General features: G+C 38.1%; 1 protein-coding gene across 2 annotated transcripts in view; it reads left to right on the forward strand.

Annotated features, from left to right (window-relative positions):
* The window catches only part of RPAP3 (RNA polymerase II associated protein 3), a 41,734-nt gene extending 30,700 nt beyond the window's left edge, over nucleotides 1-11,034 (forward strand). For both annotated transcript variants that reach the window (XM_060166447.1, XM_060166446.1), the window contains exons 13-17: nucleotides 2,855-3,093; nucleotides 6,540-6,726; nucleotides 7,481-7,578; nucleotides 8,045-8,145; nucleotides 10,712-11,034. In XM_060166447.1, the coding sequence (XP_060022430.1) occupies nucleotides 2,855-3,093; nucleotides 6,540-6,726; nucleotides 7,481-7,578; nucleotides 8,045-8,145; nucleotides 10,712-10,797 (711 nt within the window). In that variant the 3' untranslated portion in view covers nucleotides 10,798-11,034. The remainder of the gene's footprint in view (nucleotides 1-2,854; nucleotides 3,094-6,539; nucleotides 6,727-7,480; nucleotides 7,579-8,044; nucleotides 8,146-10,711) is intronic.
* The last annotated feature ends 6,844 nt before the right edge of the window (nucleotides 11,035-17,878 follow it).

The following is a 17,878-nucleotide window of genomic DNA, read 5'->3' on the forward strand; positions in this document are numbered from 1 at the left end:
GTAAATCAGATATCTGTGTATGGAAGAATGTCCCATGGCCAGTATACCCTAAACAGCTTTTATAAATCTGTTGGGTACTCTTCTCCCTCAGTTTAAAAATCAGTTTATGTTAATAGCTGTGAAAATGCAACATAAATTTGAATCTTTTGTGGCTGGATCTCAAAACAGAACACCTTCATGAATTGAGAGATCTGGGGTAAACCATTTTGTAACTGATCCAACAGAAACAAAATCATTATCCTAGTGGGAAGGGGAAAAAATTGCTATTTATTTTTATAATAGGTCTCCATTTTAAAAAGTGGGCATTGTTTAAAAAATAGTAGGTGCAGTTTGGTATGATGCTTTTGAGTTGATTTGAGCCCCATTTCATAAGCTTTAAAATTTTAGGCGAGTGTGAACCCTATGTGATTCTTACTTTTTCTACTTAAGTTGAGAATAACTCACAGGTTAGTTGAGATCAAAGGAAATAATGTCCAATAATGCTAAGGCAGTTTCACGTAAAACAAATGTTAATTTCCTTTTCAGTCATATATGTGTGAGGCCACCTGGACACTGAGGAAAGTGGTCAGGAAAGAAAGGAAGGCCCAGGAGGTGGAGAAAAAAGAGTCCTGGGGTTACTTTATTCAAGCGAGAGGCTCGGTTGGGGTGTCCTGTGCTTGAGGGTTTGCAGCGGGGAGTACTGTTAATATGTCTTCTATAGAGAGACTGTAGGAGAGCAGTAATGTAGGTCAGCTGGGCCTGGGGTTCCTAGGTAGGATGGTAGTAAATGAGAGTTTGTCCTGATCTCTTGGTCTCCACTAAAATATTTTATTTTTTTCATTTTCCTGATTCCCCATATCAAAAATTCACCGTTCTGCTTGGTCTCCTTTGTCTCTTTCTCCTTTCTGTTTATTCTTTTTTTTTTAAATAATTTTATTTATTTATTTATTTATTTTTGGCTGTGTTGGGTCTTTGTTGCTGCACGCAGGCTTTCTCTAGTTGCGGTGAGCGGGGGCTACTCTTTGTTGCGGTGCGCGGGCGCCTCATTGCCGTGGCTTCTCTTGTTGTGGAGCACCGGCTCTAGGTGCGTGGGTTTTGGTAGTTGCCGCTCGTGGGCTCAGTAGTTGTGGCTTGCGGGCTCTAGAGTGCAGGCTCAGTAGTTGTGGCGCATGGGCTTAGTTGCTCCGCGGCATGTGGAATCTTCCCAGACCAGGGCTCAAACCCATGTCCCCCGCATTGGCAGGCGGATTCTTAACCACTGTGCCACCAGGGAAGCCCTCTGTTTATTCTTATTTCTCTTTTCTTTTTCTTGAAATGATATAATATAGTTAAATAAAATGTATGCTTCTAAATCTTAATTTAAAAAGATGAATTGATCCTTTCATGTTTTCTTACATCTTTCAACTGTAGTGGTATCTTTTGTGTTTCACTCCTGTTACCAGCATACTGTCATCCCCTCATCCCTCCCAGCCATCAGTAGCATTGAGCAGCTCTCAGTAGCCACTGGTCTACCCTGAAAGAGATCATCTGTTAGGAAATTCATTAACTAGGATCATGTTTACACCTCTGTTGTCAATGAAAGGATTTGGTTTTAAATGGAACTGCATTGATACAATTCAGTAGTTATAGTCTATTTTTTATAGTCTGTTCTTTAACACTATTTTTTTAACACTAACACATATCCATTCTTGGTCAATATCTTGATAGAAAACTATTGGTGTTGATAGTTATCAGCAAAGCAAAGGCCTTAGATTAACATGATTATCCTTAAAGATAGAACCGCTAACGGGATTCTGTTAACAGACTTTTAATAGCTTTTTTATTTATGTGCATTCATCTAGTAACACTCAGTTGTTACCATTAGGTCTTTTCTTAGTTATGCTAATGGAATGCCTGGTTTTAACACTGAGTTTAGTATATATGTCAAAAGTTTTTATATTTGCAGCTTTCTGATTTAAAATTCAACTGTACAGTTGGAATGAAAACTTAGAGTATACTAAAGAACGTCTTTTATTAAAAAGCAAAGAGTATTACATGTAAGCTTGGGAAGAAATTGACAATATTTGCCACCTGTTATGATTGAAATAAATAGTGAATGCTATTTATATTAATAAATTAAAAACCATTATTGTGGTCGGGTACTTACCAACTTTGTGTAAATTATTTGGCAAATCTTTAATTCTAGGCTGGTTTTATCCAGCAGTTAGAGGATGCAGTTAGGTTTTTGTTTTTGTTTTTTAAAAATATTTATTTATTTCCTTATTTGGCTGCATCAGATCTTAGTTGCAGGATCTTCGTTGCGGTATGCAGGATCTTTTCTTTCATACAGAATGCAGGTTATTGCCTGGCCTTGTTCTACTTGCCTTCAGCCCACAATACTGATGTCACTTGGTCATATTTTTTTCTTGGCTTTGTTGCCTCTAGGATAAACTTCAAGCTCCTTGATACAGCACACAAGTCCCTTTATAAGCTGCCTTTAAGCAGCCTTTCAGGCTTTGTCTCCACCTCTCCTCCCCTTGCACCAGCCCTACTGGACTTCTCACCTTTCCACTGACCATACCCTTCAACACTGCCATTCCTGGGTACTTTTTCTGTGAAGCCCCCCGATGTCAATTTTTATCTTCCTTCCTCTGTTCTTTTAGCACTTTGTACCTGTACCTTTAATAATGCATATTCCATTGCCTTGTAATTATTTATATATGCATCTTCTTTCCCCCATTTAGACCTACATATGGTAGTCTGGCAGTATGACTCCAAATTGAATTTACTTACAACTGGGATGTTGGCTGTAAAAACACTGTAACCTTTTAATTTGTGCCCCTAAAATAGGAAACCTTTGTATGTTGATGCAAAGAATTGATTTTAATTGTTTTAGAAACCACTCAAGAAGCTTATTATCGAAGAAACTGGTAATTTGATGCAGACTGTTGATGTACCAGATAGCACTACTGCTGCTGCTGCTCCAGAGCGTAATCCTATTAATCCAGCAAAGGTAACAGCAACCACTGGCACGAGTAAGAAGAACTCAAGCCAGGATGACCTTCTGCCCACAAGTGATATCCCAAAAGCAAAAGTATTGAAAATAGAAGAAATCAGTGATACTTCAGCTCTGCAGTGAGTAGAAATACTTTTATCTGATAGTCATCTAGAATGGCAGTAATCCCACTAGAAAATAGATATTGCTGATGAGACTTCTGGTTTGTACTCATCCACATAGTTTTTTGAACTATCCAACTTTACATTGTAGTTTTTCTTTTAACTGTAAGAGAGGTTTTGCTGAAGGAATGATCACTATTCCTTTACCACACTGAGGACTTTAGAAATAAGAGAGAGTATCTTTTTAAAAAAATATATTTTAATTTTATTGGAGTATAGTTGATTTACAATGTTGTGTTAGTTTCAGGTATATAGCAAAGTGATTCAGTTACACATATACATATATTCATTCTTTTTTAGATTCTTTCTCAATATAGATTATCACAGAATATTGAGCAGAGTTTCCTGTGCTATACAGTAGGTCCTTGTTGCTTATTTATCTTACATATAGTAGTTTTTGTATGTTCATCTCAAGCTCCTGATTTATCCCTCCCCTCCACGTTTCCCCTCTGGTAACGATAAGTTTGTTTTCAATATCTGTAAGTCTGTTTCTGTTTTATAACTAAGTTCATTTATATCTTTTTTAAAAAAATTAGATTCCACGTATGAGTGGTATCATATGATATTTGTCTTTGACTTAATTCACTTAGTATGATAATCTCTAGGTCCATCCATGTTGCTGTAAATGGCATTATTTCATTCTTTTTTATGGCTGAGTAATATTCCATTATGTGTATGTACCACATCTTATTTATCCATTCCTCTTTCGATGGACATTTAGGTTGCTTCCATGTCTTGGCTGTTGTAAATAGTGCTGCAGTGAGCATTGGGGTGCATGTATCCTTTCAGATTATCGTTTTCTCCAGATATATGCCCAGGAATGGGATTGCTGGATCATATGGTAGTTCTGTTTTAAGTTTTTTAAGGAACCTCCATACTGTTCTCCATAGCAGTTGTACCAATTTATATTCCCATCACCAGTGTAGGAGGGTTCCCTTTTCTCCACACCCTCTCCAGTATTTATTGTTTGTAGATTTTTTGATGATGGCCATTCTGACTGGTGTGAGGTGATATCTCACTGTAGTTTTGATTCGCATTTCTCTGATAATTAGTGATGTTGACCATCTTTTCATGTGCATTTTGGCCATCTGTATGTCATCTTTGGAGAAATGTCTGTTTAGATCTTCTGCCCATTTTTTGATTGGGTTGTTTGATTTTTAGACATAGAGCTGCATGAGCTGTTTGTATATTTTAGAGATTAATCCCTTGTCGTTTGCTTCGGTTGCAAATATTTTCTCCCATTCTGTGGTTTCTTTTCGTTTTGTTGATGGTTTCCTTTGCTGTGCAGAAACTTTTAAGTTTAATTAGGTCCCATTTGTTTATTTTTGTTTTTATTTTCATTTTACTAGGAGGTGGATCAGAAAAGGTATTACTGCAGTTTATGTCAAAGAGTGTTCTGCCTGTGTTTTCCTCTAAGAGTTCTATAGTATACAGGCTTACATTTAGTTCTTTGATCCATTTTGAGTTTATTTTTGTGTATGGTATTAGAGAATGTTCTAATTTTATTCTCCTACATGTAGCTGTCCAGTTTTCCCAGTACCATTTATTGAAGAGACTGTCTTTTCTCCATTGTATAGCCTTGCTTCCTTTGTCGTAGATAGTTGACCATAGGTGTGTGAATTTATTTCTGGGCTTTCTAGCCTATTTTATTGATCTGTATTTCTGTTTTTGTGCCAGTACTGTACTGTTTTGATTACTCTAGCTTTGTAGTATAGTCTGAAGTCAGGGAGTCTGATTCCTCCAGCTCTGTTTCTCTTTCTCAAGATTGCTTTGGCTATTCAGGGTCTTTTGTGTTTCCATATAAATTAAAAATTTTTTTGCTCTAGTTCTGTGAAAAATGCCATTGGTAATTTGATAGGGATTGCATTGAATCTGTAGATTGCCTTGGGTAGTATAGTCATTTTGACAGTATTGATTTTTCCAATCCAAGAACATGGTATATCCTTCCATCTGTGTCATCTCTGATTTCTTTCATCAGCATCTTATAGTTTTCACAGTAGAGGTCTTTTGTCTCCTTAGGTAGGTTTATTCCTAGGTATTTTATTCTTTTTGATGCAGTGGTAAATGGGAGTGTTTCCTTAATTTCACTGTCAGATCTTTCGTTGTTAGTATATAGGAATGCAGGAGATTTCTGTGTATTAATTTTCTATCCTGCAACTTTACTGAATTAATTGATGAGCTCTAGTAGATTTCTGACAGCATTTTTAGGATTTTCTATGTATCGCATCATGTCGTCTGCAAACAGTGATGAAAGTATCTTGAACAAATTGATTTTGTGCATTTTCTTTTCTAGAACTTCAGTAAATATGTTTCACTTTGTAATTCAGGATTTTTAATTTTTTATAGGGAAGCTTCATAAACAATGTAGAATTTAGGCATTATTATTCTAGCCATTAATATTTAAGATATTCATGGGCTCTTTAAATTTTGTTTGGAATTTTTCAAAAAGTCATGCATTTTCTTAGTGATGAGAATATAAAAGACATAGTTTAGTAGTTTACTTTGGGGTGTTGAAATTTTATTCATATATTTTTGCATTGCTACTCAACAGTCCTATTAAAAGGTTTTTTTGTTTTAAACTTTGAACTTTAGTAGTTGTTTACAGTGACATTATAGATTGTGGGAAAACTTTAAGTAGGCAGTTTTTTTTTTTTTTTTTTTTTAAAGGAGGAAGCATTTCTTCCTTCTTGGAATCTTTCTTGAAACTGTGGTAATTCACATAATTCAGAGTGAAAGGTTGACTTGTGAGTATATGTGATATAATAATGCAGTGTATAGAAATGTTTTCTCAAAAGGTGGCCAGGCTATTAGCTCAGCTAATGAGAATAGTCATTACGTAACCAGCATCTGAAAATTTGCACAAGTATAATCTGTCTTGCCAAAAGTATACATATATTATCAGCTGAAAGAATTTACTACTGGCAGAATATAAATAGATAATATAGTATTAATAAAGTCAGAAATTTAAAAATCTCTGTTGATGTTTCCTTATATAAGCTTTGACTATTTGTGGTTCTTCTCTTTGTTTTTCTTTTTTATTATTATTATTTATTGATTTTTGGCTGCCTTTGGTCTTCATTGCTGCTTGCGGGCTTTCTCTACTCTTTGTTGCAGTGCACGGGCTTCTCATTGAGGTGGCTTCTCTTGTTACAGAGCACGAGCTCTAGGCGCGTGGGCTCCAGTAGTTGTGGCATGTGGGCTCAGTATTTGTGGCTCACGGGCTCTAGAGCACAGGCTCAGTAGTTGTGGCGCACGTGCTTAGTTGCTCCGCGGCATGTAGGATCTTCCCGGGCCAGGGATCAAACCTGTGTCCCCTGCATTGGCAGGCAGATTCTTAACTGCTGCGCCACCAGGGAAGCCCTGTGGTTCTTTTCTAATTGTTTGATGCTTCTGAAATATTTCAGACCTGAAGTCAATTTGAAAAAGGATGTATGTCGGACTTTCAGTGAGAAGATTTCTATAGAGGTAGACAAAACACCTGCTCAGTTTATCAGGACTGCTCTTCCTCCAGTTCCTGCAAACTCATTTCAGCTTGAATCTGATTTCAGACAACTGAAAAATTCTCCAGATATGTTGTATCAATATTTGAAGGTAAGAGGGAGGAAGGTGGTAGTTCTCCTGTAAGTTAGAGGTCAAAGAACTTCTTTGGTCACTATATAATAATAGTACTATATTTGCTTATAATATGATTGTAGAAAATGCTCTTATCCCTTGCCTGATACGTATATCAGCCTGGTCAGACCATTTTAAATATTTGCAACCAGTGAACCTCTGAAAAAGGTTCTGTGTTAAATTTTGTTTTCTAAAATAACTTAATCTAATTTCATACATCATGACTTAAACTTAATTCTTCATCCTTCAAGATGAGGAAAGAAGCTAAAATACATTGAGTGCCTTCTGTGTGCCAAGCAATGCTTGCAATATTTAGGCCGTCAGTTTCCTGAAAATGAGCTTTTATTTGCTCAAGAAAAAGAATTAACTCATATGAAATTTACCAAATAATGGATTTTTAGCATTGTCTTTTTCAAGTAGTTCTATTTTTTAAACTTTCTAATTCTTTTTATTGGTCCTTGAGAGCTCTCTTTCATTTCCTGTTTCTGTTGGGTAGTACACATCTCTACATGAGATTTTTCTCTGTCTGGAACAGAGTGATTATTTTATAGTTCCTCTAACTTTCATTCTTCTATCATAGTTGCATTTCAGTATGACTCCATTATTATTCATTGAATACTAATGCATAATAGTTATTTTTTACTATGTTGAACTAAGCAGTTATTACATAAATAGTTTGTGATTGGGAATGTTGCCATAATTGAATTTTCTAACACCTTATATTTTTCCCAAGCAAATTGAACCATCCTTGTATCCCAAGCTGTTTCAGAAAAATCTAGATCCAGATGTATTCAACCATATCATTAAAATTCTGCATGACTTTTACATTGAGTAAGTAAGTTTAGTTATGCTTTCATGTTGTAATGCTCAGCTGTTTCTAGTGATTTGGGAACTTCGTTCTTTTTCATGTCATATTACCTTTTGTATAGCAAAATTAGCTCTCTTATAAATTCAGCTGTTGCAGAAGTTGTAAAGAGATGACAAGTACAAACAATGAAAAAGGAAATGATTAGGAGGAAAAATGACTTAAAATTTTTTTAGAGAAAGGTAGAGTATGGAAGTGGCAAATATTATAGCAGATTAATAACGTCTGTGCTGTGCCACACATTTAAGAATATTACGATTTTTTCAGTTGACTTGATAAAATTCTTCATTTGGGCACTTAAAATATAGACAGTATGCAGGGGAAAATGATACATGAAGACCTTATTTATATATAATTAGAAATATTATTTTAGTAAGCAGACAATGAGCTGCTTTTAATTGATCATTTGTTTTTTTATTTGGATTATTTCAGGAAAGAAAAGCCATCACTCATCTTTGAAATCTTACAAAGACTTTCTGAACTAAGAAGGTTTGATATGGCAGTGATGTTTATGTCAGAATCTGAGAAGAAAAGTGAGTTCTGTGAAGAAAGCTTTTTCATATCTCTTTATTCTTGTGTGTTCCTTTATTCAACAAATGATAGCAAATATTTATTGAATGTCAATTATGTACAATTAAATTAATTACAATTAAGCTAATTAAATTGAATTACTATTAGATTAAGTAAAGTTAAATTTTTTCATCGTGACAACAACTTTGTGAGGTGTAGGTATGATTATCATTTTGGTTTTACAAAGGAGGAAACTGAAGCATACACAGGTAAGGAACTTGACCGAGGTTCCATAGCTAGGAAGCCAGACCCAGGAGTTAAACTGAGGTGTTCTGGGCTCTTCTACTAGAAAACACAGTGATAATGTAATGGTTGAGCTCCTGGCATGATGGAGCTCGTGCAGGGTTCCTGCCACAGGAGCTTGCAACCGGGCGTGGGTGCATCGGAGGTCTCACCCATTTTTTTGAGCTAATTTCCTTGAGTTTCTTTGATTTAAGCTGAATTCTCAAAAAAGTGCAGGAGTCAGTTGAAGGAGGTGGGAATGTGCAGAGGTTTTGAGGCAGGAGAGAGCAAACTGAGCTCAGAAAATTAAAAGGAGTGCAGTGTGGCTGGATTGTAGAGTTAGAGGGTAGAAAGAGGCAGGTGATGAGCCTGAGGAGTTAGATCCCTTGTTTATTTCTACATCTCAGTCTTTGGCATAAAATGTCAGTTTTGGGGAACGCTAATTTAAGTAAAATCAAACTATGGAGAAACTTCAATTACAATTGACCCTTGAACAACATGGGAGTTAGGGGCGCCAACCCTCCACACAGTTGAAAATCCACGTACAGTTTTATATTCGGTCCACAGGATGTGAGGTTCCTCATTCACAGATTCAGCCAACCGTGGATCATGTAGTGCTGTAGTGTTTACTGTTGAAAAATATCCGCCTGTAAGTGGATCTGTGCAGTTGAAATCTGCGTTTTTCAAGGGTCAGTTGTACTTGGAGTTTTAAGGCTATACTGTAGTTTTAGGAAAAAGAGAAAAATCATTAGAATGCAGGAGTACCAGTTTTTTAGTTTAAAAATAGCAAAAACTATGATTTTCAGATACTTTCTGGACTAAACATACTTTGGGCTCCTTTTCTGTTTCTTCTTTATGTATGTAGCAGTGACATTGAATCTGAATCACTAAGAAAAATACTCTGTATGTTGAACTTAGGGAAGTGGACATGTAATTTAGAGAGATTCCTAATAGGAGTAAACCAAAAGAAGTTTCTGCTTAATCTTTAATCAGAAACAGTCCCTGAAAGTATTATCTGCATTCAGTTGAATGCAGACCTCATTTTTTATCACTTTTTTTAGTCATTCTGCCCCACCTCACTGACTTTGTGTCTTTTTAATATACCAAATTACCAAACTTCTTATAGCCTCAGGGTTTTTGTGTTTGACTTACCCCTCAGCCTAGACCATCCTCCCCTGCCTCTTCCTCACTTCATGCAGTTTCCACCTAATAGTCACCTCCTCAGAGACACCTTTCCTCACAGGCCTACTCACAGTAACTTCCTGCCTCCCTTTCCTCATCACCCTCTGTCATCTTACCTCGCTTTATTTTTCTTCATAATACAGAACGAGCTGACAGTATTTTAAGTATTTGTTTATTATTTCTCTCTCCCTAATAGAATGGAAGCTCCATGACAGCAGGAACTTTGTCTACCTTGTTCTCTAGGTCTCAGCGTGTAGAACGGTGCTTAGTACATAATAACCTCTTAGTATAAGTGCATGAGTGAATGGATTTCTTGCCACTATGATGTGATAACTTGAAGTGTGCTCAAAGAATGTGAGTTGGCCCTTCAGACTGGCCTCTACCAACAGTACTGTCTTGGTGGGGTCACCACTGTCCACTAAGTTAAACATGGGAAGCACTTACAGTGGTTCCTGGCGTGTAACTTAATATTCAATAAATAGTAGCTGCTGTTGTCTTTTATTATTGTCATTCTTATTAAAAACTGTTAGCTAGTTTTAATGTTGAGGAATGTATGAACTATAATAGCATTTTCCATAGTGTTGAGTGTAGACCGGCCATTTCAGTGGTATGAAGGATATTAAATGACTCATAAGCAAATCTTTTTTTAACTTTTAATTGTTATTATAAAAATGTACAGCTTGCCCATCAAACATGATTTTTGTGAATGTTATTGCTAATTCTTAATTTATAGTAGTGATATAAATTTTTCTTTTAAAATAAAATGATTTAAGTTTTGAAAAAGTTAATTGGAATATTAAATAAGTAAAAGTATACTTGTTACACAGGTCAAAAATCTTTAGGGTAGTACAGAATGAATTATGTTTCATCTGCAAAGTTAATGTCATTGAGGATGTAGGGGAAATTTTTTACTGCCAAAGCAAAATATTCTGCTAAGAAACATCATTGGACTGATACAGTTTTCTGTTCTCAGGTTGGCTTTTTAAATATCTGAATTAGAATTTATAAATAATCCTAATGATTGCTTTATAATGTAAAAAATATTTAACAGATTTGATTACTCCCTTTAATTTTTGCCTTACTTTTTAAAAATGGAGATTAAAATGAATTTTTTTTCTTTTTCAGTTGCACGTGTATTATTCAATCACATAGACAAATCAGGATTGAATGATAATTCTGTTGAAGAACTCAAGAAAAGATATGGTGGTTGATTTCCATTTTTACTGAAATTATTGCCTTTGGATTTCATATATAAATTTTTTTCTACTGAAAATAAAATGTTTTGCTTTTTAAGAAAATGATATACAGGAAAAGTACCGTTTTTGGATGTAAGCTAATTAAATATAAAGTGAATTGTGATTTAACTAGTGAGAAATATACTTAAGTGAACTATTTATAAGTTTTTTTCTGAAAATAAAAATATAAATAATGAGGTATACTTGTAAAGATCGGTGTTTTATGTCATTTTATTTTATTATTTTTATCAACAAAATTTTTTTTATTTTTATCTTTGGCTGCGTTGGGTCTTTGTTGCTGTGTTTGGGCTTTTTCTAGTTGTGGTGAGCGGGGGCTACTCTTCGTTGCGGTGCACGGGCTTCTCGTTATGGTGGCTTCTCTTGTTGCGGAGCATGGGCTCTAGGTGCACAGGCTTCAGTAGTTGTGGCATGCAGGCTCAGTAGTTGTGGCTCACGGGCTCTAGAGCGTGGGCTCAGTAGTTGTGGCGCACGGGCTTATTTGCTCCGTGTGGCATGTGGGATCTTCCTGGGCCAGGCCTTGAACCCGTGTACCCTGCATTGGCAGGCGGATTCTTAACCCCTGTGCCACCAGGGAAGTCCTATAAGTCATTTTAAATGTTAAGTTTAGATACATTCTTCAGTGCCCCGTAAGTGTTACATTTTTAAAAATGTTTTCATGAGTTTTTATAACCACATGACAAGGTTGCTTCCTTAGCATATGAATAAAGTTATATAGAGGGAGTTAAGTAGATATCAGATTGTTTCATTATAAAATGTTTTCGTACCTTTGTGCCAGTTCACTAGCACAAAATTGCTTAGTTGCAGGATGTGCATCTTTAGTATTTATGTTGAAAGCAGACTTTCAGTTAGACTTTGTAAATAGGTTACTTAGAGAGTCACAGCGTACTTGAATTTCAGTGCTACAGCTGTTTTTCCTCATGATATCCATGTCCATGTTATATGTCAACTGAATGCAGGTAATCTAAAGCAAGGTGTAAAAGTTTAAAATCTAGGAATGTTTAAGGTAGTAATTAGTGTATAGCTTGTGTGTGCGTGGCTCATGTGAGTGTGGTGTCTGTGAGCTTTTGAAATCCAGGCTAGTGTTCTACTTATCCTCGTTCTGCATGGTCCCTGGCCCAGTCCTTTGCACAGTTAGGTGCCCACTTGGTAAATTTAATTGAATATAAAATTTAATTGAATTGATGGTAGGAATCAATTTTAGTAAATGTTCAAAGTAGCAACTTAGCAAATTTTGGGCATCCTGTAAATATTGCTAAAATCAATTTAATTTTAGAGGCTGTCATGTTAAAAAAATACTAGGTCACCATCCTATAGCTGTTAGCATCAATAAGACAGTCAAATTTAAGACTTTATTTTTGTTGCAGCATACATATTATTATGCCTACAATTCCTTGAGGAATAATCAATCTGTTTAAAAAGATAATTTTCCCAGTTCATGGTATAACTTATTAGATCATAATTTGTATAGCTCAGTGTTTTACTACATGCTTGGAGTTTATTAATGTTATATGTTGCTAAATGTATAGTCTTATGATATATAAACAGGCAATGAAATTTAGTCATAAAGTATAGCTTATACATAATAATAATAGAATGACTTGAGTTTTTCTTAAGTCATTAATACGAAGGTGATTTTGCAGGGATTTTGCAGTCATTAATAAGAAGGTGATAGGCAGGAGGGTGCTTGTGGGGGCTTGGCTGTGGGGAGGTGGCTGAGAGGGTGGGAGCCAGGGCATGAAGGGCCTTCCACACAGTGACAGAGACTGGTTTTCTGAAAGTGATGGGGAACCACTCAAGGTTTTAAGAAAGAGAGTGACATGTGGTTTGAGTTTTAAGATCATTCTGGTAGCAGTGATGAGCAGTGGATTGGTGATGGTGTGGCTAGAAACAGGGAGACCAATTGAAGAATACAAGAATGCAGGAGATAAATAACATTTGAACTAATAATAATGGGTAACATGAAGTACTGCCTATTTGCCTGACATTAGGGGCTTTATGTCTTTTTTCATTTAAATCCTCAACAAACCTAGGAGGTAGGTTCTGTTATCTCCACTTTACAGATAAGGAAATTGAGGCATATATCGGTTATGTAACTTGCCTATGGTCACCTGGTAACAGGTAGTCTGTATCCAAAGGCTACTTGCCCAACCACCATTCTATACTATGCTGACTGGTGCAAAGGGATGGAAGACAGGTTGAGTTTAAGATATCTTAAGGAGGGAGAATCCACAGGGCGTGGTGGTATTCATTCACGTCTATTCAAACATTTCTTGAGTGTCTGTAATGTGCTGGTAGGTGACTAAGCACCGGGGAAAACACAGGCCCAGTTTCTGCCCTCCAGTAGCTCGCAGTGTAGCTGGGGAGTCAGATAAACCAGCAGTTGCAGTACAGTGTCATGAGTGCCTTGATAGTTTGGAGAGGGCACTGGGGGAGCACAGAGGGTGCAGCTCTGAGTCAGACTGGGTGGCACAGGGAAGGAGGAGGCAGTGTTTGATATGAGACTTGAGATATGAGAACGATGGTCCAGGTGCACGATGGGAGGGAAAAGGTCCTGGCAGAGGGATCAGCATAGGTGGAGGTCATGTAACATGTCATGAGCCCCTTGACTTGCCCTGGGGGTTGTAGGCAATTCCATGCACTATCAAGGCTGTTGTATGGGATAGAGTTTGAATTTGATTGGCTACAGTCTCCTTTCGTTTGTTTTATTGTTTGTTTGTTTTTTTAATTTTATTTTTTTATTTATCTTTGGCTGCGTTGGGTCTTTGTTGCTGTGCACGGGCTTTCTCTAGTTGTGGCGAGTGGGGGCTACTCTTCGTTGCGGTGCGCGGGCTTCTCATTGTAATGGCTTCTCTTGTTGCGGAGCATGGGCTATAGGTGCGTGGGCTTCAGTAGTCGTGGCACGTGGGCTCAGTAGTTGTGGCTCGTGGGCTCTAGAGCGCAGGCTCAGTAGTTGTGGCTCACAGGCTTAATTGCTCCACGGCATGTGGGATCTTCCCGGACCAGGGATTGAACCTGTGTCCCTCCATTGGCAGGTGGATTCCTAACCACTGTGCCACCAGGGAAGTCCCTCCTTTGCTTTGTTTTTATTTGTTAATTTTTCATGTGTGCGCATCCTGACTCCATACTAGATTTTAAGCTCCTTGATGGTTGTGACAGTGTCATGTGTGTTCTTAGTGCTAACATTGGCCTTGTTCATGACAGAGGCTCCGTTAACGTTTATTGATGGATCAGTCTTACCACCTTTCTTCTTAGATTAGGCTAGAGTTAGTGCATTTCTTCTCTCACTGTGGTTATTTAATGTAGGACCCTCATTAATCCTGGCTCTAGGAAAACAGTTTCTCCTTAGTGAGATTCAGTGATGTTGAAACCAACTCACAAAGAAGCTATCAATTTAGTTTACCACATACCAAATCCTTCCTTTTTTGGGGGCTGCTACTGACTGGCTTTGATTGCAGACATTTTGCTACAGCTAATCTTCACAGATGTGGTTAAAGAAACCTTGTTTTCATGCTTTTAAAAATCTGAAAAGGTAGAAAGTAGACTTTCAGGCACATTGGCTTTTGAAAAAGAGGTGAGAGATACAATTGTTTTCATGAAGTGAGTTATAAAGCAGGTGGCATTACAAAATAAAGCAGAACGTCTAATTCACTGGAGAATTACACTATTCACAACTTTTTCACAGAAATCACTTGGAAAATAGAAGAAAAATGAAACTGTACATAGTTTGGGTTATCCCCATATCAGTAGGATTAAAATCAATAATAATTTGGGGCAACAAAAGGACTTGATTAAAAATCCTTTTTAACATGATTGTTTTATTGAGCTTGTATAGGTATAAAAACTCAATTATTTCCCCTTGAAGCCTGGGGATGGATAGCTTCACTTTAACTCAGCCCTAACACCAGCTCATCTAGCCGTAGGACATTTAACAAGATGAGTGATGTCTTTTACTTCTATACAGCAGTCCACGTGGCCTTCTAATCCCAACCTGGCAGTGGTGAGGAGGCAGAATTCCTTACATCTGAAAAGGGCTGCTCCTACTTGAGAACCTCAGTATGTGGAAACCTTCGTTAACTGATGCTTACTGTGGAGTTTAAAAGTAAGCAGAAAAGGCCTCTGGGTAATTGTACTTCATACATGTTCATCTGCTGTGTGTGCCCCACTAGAGGCAACTCTTGTGGCGACTGTGGTTAATAGTGCAGAGGGCCTGCGGAGGGCTTGGTGTCTCAGTTCTCCTAGGCACTTCCTATCCCAGGATCCAGGGCCGTGGGCAGCTTATGTAAGAAGACGGCACTCCTTCACTTTGTGTTGACTTCTCTGATGGCAACCAGCCAGGCACGTGGGGGATGGGAGACAGTAGATTCCCGCGTAGCTCATGGAATCCGTGTGGTGCTTTGGCAGCGACTGGTGCTGTGCTGACAGCTGCAAAGCCAGCAGGACTGAGAGTGATGAAAGGCTCAACGGAGGTACGGTTTTGGAGCTGGAGATGTGGGGAACAGACAGGGAAGGTTGCAGGGAGAAGGTGGGGTCTGAGCGGGCCTCAAAGGACAGGTGGGATCTGGGTAGGTGGGGGAGGGGTGACGACATTCTAACTGTCCTGAGTGGCAGATGGGTAGTAAAGTGGCAAAGTGGAAATTGCTGTGACGGCAGTTCCCTAATGGCACAGCAAAACCCAGTGCTGTTCACGCAGGAGAGGTCGCAGGGAGAAGAGCAGTAGTAGACTTGTCATTTGGTGTGTTTCCTGGAGGATCTTATATTTTACATAATGACCCTGCAGCATTTAAACTTCATGTTTTGAAATAATCAGCTTGAGGGGTCAGAGAATAAAAGGGAACAGGCCATGTAGTTGACATGGGTAAAACTAAATTTAGGCTTCATTAGAATCCTTCTTTTGTTTATTGTCTCTGGGGAATAGTGTAAATGAGGAAGGTGTGCCTGAGTTCCAGTGGTCTGGTTTAATCTACGTAAACTAACCTGCTTGCTTTACTGACCGACATTTAAAACCATCAAATTGAACATATTGATGATGACCCTGAGGCTGATGACGGGGGAAAATGTAGTTTCATGAAACCAAGGGCATCCCTTGGGTGGTGTGGGGCCGATGAAATCAGGATAAAATATGCAACTTAATAAAGGTTGAGTATAGAAATATTGAAAAGTGTGTGAAAATGTTGTCAGTAATAAGAGATTCTCAGCTGCTAATACGCTACTGAAATACATCAAATGCTCTTCCAACCCCTGTCCGGTTGTCTTTCACTGATGAGCCTCCCGAGTTGCTTCCTGTCTGGGGGTGGAGGCCTACTGTATTTGCATAGAGCAGAGCACAGTTGGGCGCAGGATAAATGCTCACTGAATGGAAGGGAGTGGAGCTGGAGACAGTTGTTGCTGTGTATTGTCCACAAACACCAGGCAAAAGTGATTGCTGAATTAATTCAGTTTTACAAAAGGAGTTTAAAAAAACAGCCATTCCTATAGCCAGAGTGGGGAAGACACACAAGGGTAGATGACTCAATCATTCCATTAATCACGTAGCAGAATGGAATTTGCAGCACCGTTTAGAATACATCTGGAATTTTGTCCCGAAGAATCAGGACCATAGAGAACATACAGTTTTTATCACAACAGTGTGCTCTGTGCTGTATAGTTTTCTTGACACTTCGTCCTATTTGACCTTTGAAACTTGAGAGATTTAGGGCAGCACTTAGGTTAAATTATTTGCTCAAAGTCATGTGAATAGTGATATAACTCAGAACTCTGTGCTGGTTCCAGAAACCTCTATCAGGTCTCCTCACATGGAATCCAGTAATGGTATGGACTTTACTGAGTCAAGTTTTACACCACAAACCACTGAGTGTGGACTCAATGGGAACTAGAACTAGTCTGCGTATCAGTGGGATATAAACATGCAATGTGTTTTCAAGAGATGGTTTCCATAGCACATTACTTGGCTCATAATAGGAAGTTAATAAATATTTGCTGAATAAATGAATGAATGGATTCAAGTACTGTAGAATGGGCTGAAGAATCCAGATGAAGAGCCTTTTAAGTTTGGCTCAAAGCACTTGCCTGAACATTAAAGACCTTTTCATCGTCAATGGGGATTATTTCAGTTCTCTTTTACAGGACCACACTGATCAGAGAGCTCTTACCCGCAAACATTTTTTGAATACTAAATTAGTGTGGAAAGGGAATAGGAATTTTGTGGAACTCTCTTATTGGTCCTAACAGTTCAAACAGACTAGTGATACTGTTAGCTACCATTTGTATGCACTCTGTTGTATGCTGGGCACTGTACCAGGGCTTTGCATATATCATCTCACTTAATGCTCACAGTATGCTCAGAGAGATAGGCTGTCCTGTGAAGCTGGGAGTCCAACAGAGGTCAGACTGACTTAGACACTCTTACTTCTACGCTGCAGTCACAGCTGAACAATCTTCGTGGTAACACAAAAGCAGAACCAGGGGAGAGGCAGGCTGGCAGCTGGGATTTCTTTATTACTGCCACCCCCTGGATCGTCAGAAAATAGCATGTACGTGGCCAAAAGCATAGGAGTCAAAATGAAAGTGAATTTATTGTTTATTGAGGTAACATTGGTTTATATATAACATTATGTAAGTTTCATGTGTACAACATTATGTTTCTACTTCCATATACACTATAGTGTGTGCTCACCACCAAAATTCCATCTGTCACCATTCAGTTGACCCCTTTTACGCATTTTTCACACCCCAAAGCCAGTGCCCCATACTGACCATGTCAGAAGCCCCACCTTCCTACACCAAGCAGAGTCCCCTTTTCCACTTTCACAAGGTCTTTCTAGGGACCCGTAGGATGTGGAAGGGTATTCTTCCTTCAGTACATGGGACTGTACTTTAGTGCATGGGACCTGGATCTAAAATAAATATCAGATCGGGCTTTGAAGAGGAAGAGACGTCCCAAAAATGCAGTCAGAACGCAGTGTGCAGAAATGTCTGTCTTTCCTTGGGCCAGAGAGAGGGAAGTACATGTTTGTGTGTGTATGCACGCCCGCGTGTG

Source organism: Lagenorhynchus albirostris, chromosome 11 (genome assembly GCF_949774975.1).
Source record: "Lagenorhynchus albirostris chromosome 11, mLagAlb1.1, whole genome shotgun sequence".
Taxonomy (NCBI): domain Eukaryota; kingdom Metazoa; phylum Chordata; class Mammalia; order Artiodactyla; family Delphinidae; genus Lagenorhynchus; species Lagenorhynchus albirostris.